General features: G+C 39.2%; 1 protein-coding gene across 1 annotated transcript; it reads left to right on the plus strand.

The window, feature by feature from the left end:
• Nucleotides 1-818: 818 nt before the first annotated feature.
• LOC139465209 (uncharacterized) lies at nt 819-2,925 on the plus strand. The gene is made up of 2 exons (XM_071246876.1): nt 819-1,096; nt 2,420-2,925. Exons 1-2 carry the CDS (start codon nt 907-909, stop codon nt 2,779-2,781), a joined length of 552 nt encoding a protein of 183 aa, XP_071102977.1. The 5' UTR covers nt 819-906; the 3' UTR covers nt 2,782-2,925.
• Nucleotides 2,926-3,193: the final 268 nt, after the last annotated feature.

The following is a 3,193-nucleotide window of genomic DNA, read 5'->3' on the forward strand; positions in this document are numbered from 1 at the left end:
AACCCGGGCCTGACGAGCGAACGCTTTAACCACTAGGCTACCCGACCACCCCCTCACACTCCTAACGATGTATCATAGATATGTAATATAACAGGGTATGGCGGAACAAAGTGTTCACTGTGCATGTCACAAAGACCTGAATGATTACTGTTATTCATCAAATCCAGTTACAGTTACAACTATGTCTGGATGTTCTTAAAACCTTTTTGGGATGTAGTTTTTGGCAGGGTGAAGCATTGTGCTAATTTGTGAAGATTTGAAAGTTAACCTCACAGGATGTAGGTATTTCAGTATGTGCGTATATATGTGTACCTGAACGTGTTTTTGTGGTCTCTGAAAGGCATGAATAAAATATAGATATACGCAGGACACCGATTCAAAATAATATGTTTCGTCAAATGTCATAATGATCTAGTGAGCACATGTTGTGGGAATCTTTTGGCACGTCATGTGTTACTTATGTCGTTATGAACAATACAAAAGAAATGATTGTCTCAAGTAGTCGACATGTATATTGCATAAATTACTTATTTTTATAACATGACAAGTCCTTCTTTGTGTTTTGGTGGTTGTCTTTGTTCGTAAACAGAAATACTAAAAATAGCCCAACAAGGTGATGACACAGGTGATGTACATACGTCCTTGACAGACAAACACACATGGCATTCGAGAATCGATATTTCGCGGGAAAGTCGCGAACTAGTGCTCTACGCATGCGTATTGCACGCTATATTTCCCGCGTTATTTGTCACGTGCTACGTTGAGGGTCATAACAGAGCGCTGTGATTGGTTATAATGCGAGGTCACGTCAAGCGCATGGTATCTGTATGTATACAATCCCAGGAACATAACAGTAAACGAACGACACTGGAAATTCTATGAAACGCGAAATTCAGAGCAGCAAGAATGATGTCAACTGGATTGAGCGGAGAAGAACACTTTGATTTCTGCACGAGACCAAAGCGACAACGCCTGGACGGCTCCAAGCATTATGATGTGAATGGCAGCGGCCCGAAGTGCCTGGAGTTAGAAGGGGTTATCTCAGTACTGAAGGAATACGACGACTATGACGGCGGGATCAACTGCAGCATGTGTGGTAAGTTTGCCACTAACGATTATGTTTTAGAAGATAATGTCGAAGTTGTCAAAACAAAAGTTGTTCATCAGTCTTGTTCGCGTTGTAGGCCAAGTGAATGTTTTTTCCTGGTTGTCAAACTTTTGATCGATCGTATTATGTTTGCCTAGATCTAGCTAGACGTAACTTTTACCCGTGTAGCCATTTGACTAAATGCAACCCCGCCGTAACTTATAGACGACAAAACTCGTTCTTGTTAATTTCTGATAATCTCGGAACTTACTGGATCAAATGACACTTCGTTTTGTTTGTTGACAGACTTAATATTTCGATTTGATCGAACTATTTTTCAACTAAAACGCCGAGTTGCAGACACTATTTGTTATTGTTTAAAGTCAGTTACAACTTTTACTGTATATGAGATTCTATTCAGAATAATATTTGTTGTTGAATACGCCCGGGGCACGATGTCCTGTTGTCGGTATCGCCAGGTCGACTGTTCTTAAAATAGAACTAGGTCACAAGCGGTGCTCATTCATAAAAGGACCACGTGATATTGACAATCCGTGGCATTTGTACTCAGTCTACACGTGGTTATGTTATGATCAGTTACAAACTGAAATTATTATTATTAACGTTGAACTCCATTTTGATTTAGAAGTTGTGGTACAGAATTCTAGATGTGCTCCGATTTATATTATCAAGTATTGTTGTTCTGAGTTCAATCTTGTTTTTATACATTTTGAAGAATAGTTTTTAGGTATTTAATAGGGCTGGGACGAGTCCAAATTCACTAACCGGGTACCCGCCCCTCTATTACCCATCCTACCCGGTTACCCACTCTAGGTTTCATGAGATGTCTCAAAATGTCCGATTGGGAACTTTTTTTTAGCATAGCCCTGGCAAAACGTATAATAGATAGATGTATTAAACAAACTGGTCATGCATACACTGAAGTTGAATTAAGTTATATCTTTATTCAACCACATGAAAAATCAGAAGGAATGGGTGCATAGTCAGAAAAAAATGCGAACATGAATGACTTGTAGTGTAACCATAGAGTTCCAGATAATTTTAGTCATTAGACAATTGATCACGAGTCCAGGTAGTCCTGTGGGTACCCTGGTCCTACTCAGTTCCCACCTGACCTGGGAACCCGAGTTACCCATCCCAGCCATAGTATTTAACGGTGATGTATTGGTACCAGTGTCATCTAAGACAAAATGGAACAAGTGATCAATTAGATAATTGTTGTATAAAATACAATTATCAGCTGATTATTATGAAATGTGTATTTAAATCATGCAACATCAGTTAAATAAACAAGAGACATCCCTTTTACAGGGAAGCTGTACAAGAGCAAGGTGTGCTTCATCAAACACATCTGGGAGCACAGCATCTACTGGGATGTGTTTGCAGACCGAAAAAATCATGAAAGGGTTCTGTCCATTCAAGCAGCTCTGATCTTGTATAGCGGTTACCATGGCGTTGCCATGGACGACGACAACATGCTAACACATCTCCTTGTCACCTCACCTGGAAACCATGGAAACCATGGAACAGGGGAAAAGAAATCCACTCCCGAGTCCCAGATTCTTGAAAATGGAATCACAGCCGAAAGGAAAATTTTGGCTCAACACCGGAATAAAGTAAAGGCTTCTCGATTCTCGGAATCATCTCCCTTGAAGAGAAAACGTGAAGACTGATTGCCTTGCTTGGAACTGTAAATAAACTGACTGTGATTGGACAATTATTCTGTGCTTGACTGAATGAAGATGGATGTTTGCAAAATGAAAAAGTGGTGTACTGAAATGTCGCCACATGTTGACTGTACATTGATAATTTTTAAGACAATAAGTTGACATTGATAATTTTTAAGACAATAAGTTGGTTAGTTATTGCTTGTTGTAAATGGATTTAGAACACCGACAGTCAACACAGGCTTTTAGTCTTTATGCTAAAATGGTGTTTCTTGATGACTGAATTTGAAGGTTATCTGTCAATTTCGTAGTATAATGCAATTTATGACAGCAAGTCTTGGAAAATCTTATTTCAGAAGAAAAGAATACCATAGTGCTCTCATCACCAGTAAGCACGTTTGTGAGCTTTTTGATATAA

Source organism: Haliotis cracherodii, unplaced genomic scaffold (assembly GCF_022045235.1).
Source record: "Haliotis cracherodii isolate W230 unplaced genomic scaffold, xgHalCrac1.p SCAF_18, whole genome shotgun sequence".
Classification (NCBI taxonomy): domain Eukaryota; kingdom Metazoa; phylum Mollusca; class Gastropoda; order Lepetellida; family Haliotidae; genus Haliotis; species Haliotis cracherodii.

Bases quoted from the DNA above. Each gene is read 5' to 3' on its own strand.
- LOC139465209 (XM_071246876.1), top strand. From the start codon at position 907: ATGATGTCAACTGGATTGAGCGGAGAAGAACACTTTGATTTCTGCACG. The intron at 1,097-2,419 runs GTAAGTTTGCCA...TCCCTTTTACAG, and splicing joins GATCAACTGCAGCATGTGTG to GGAAGCTGTACAAGAGCAAG.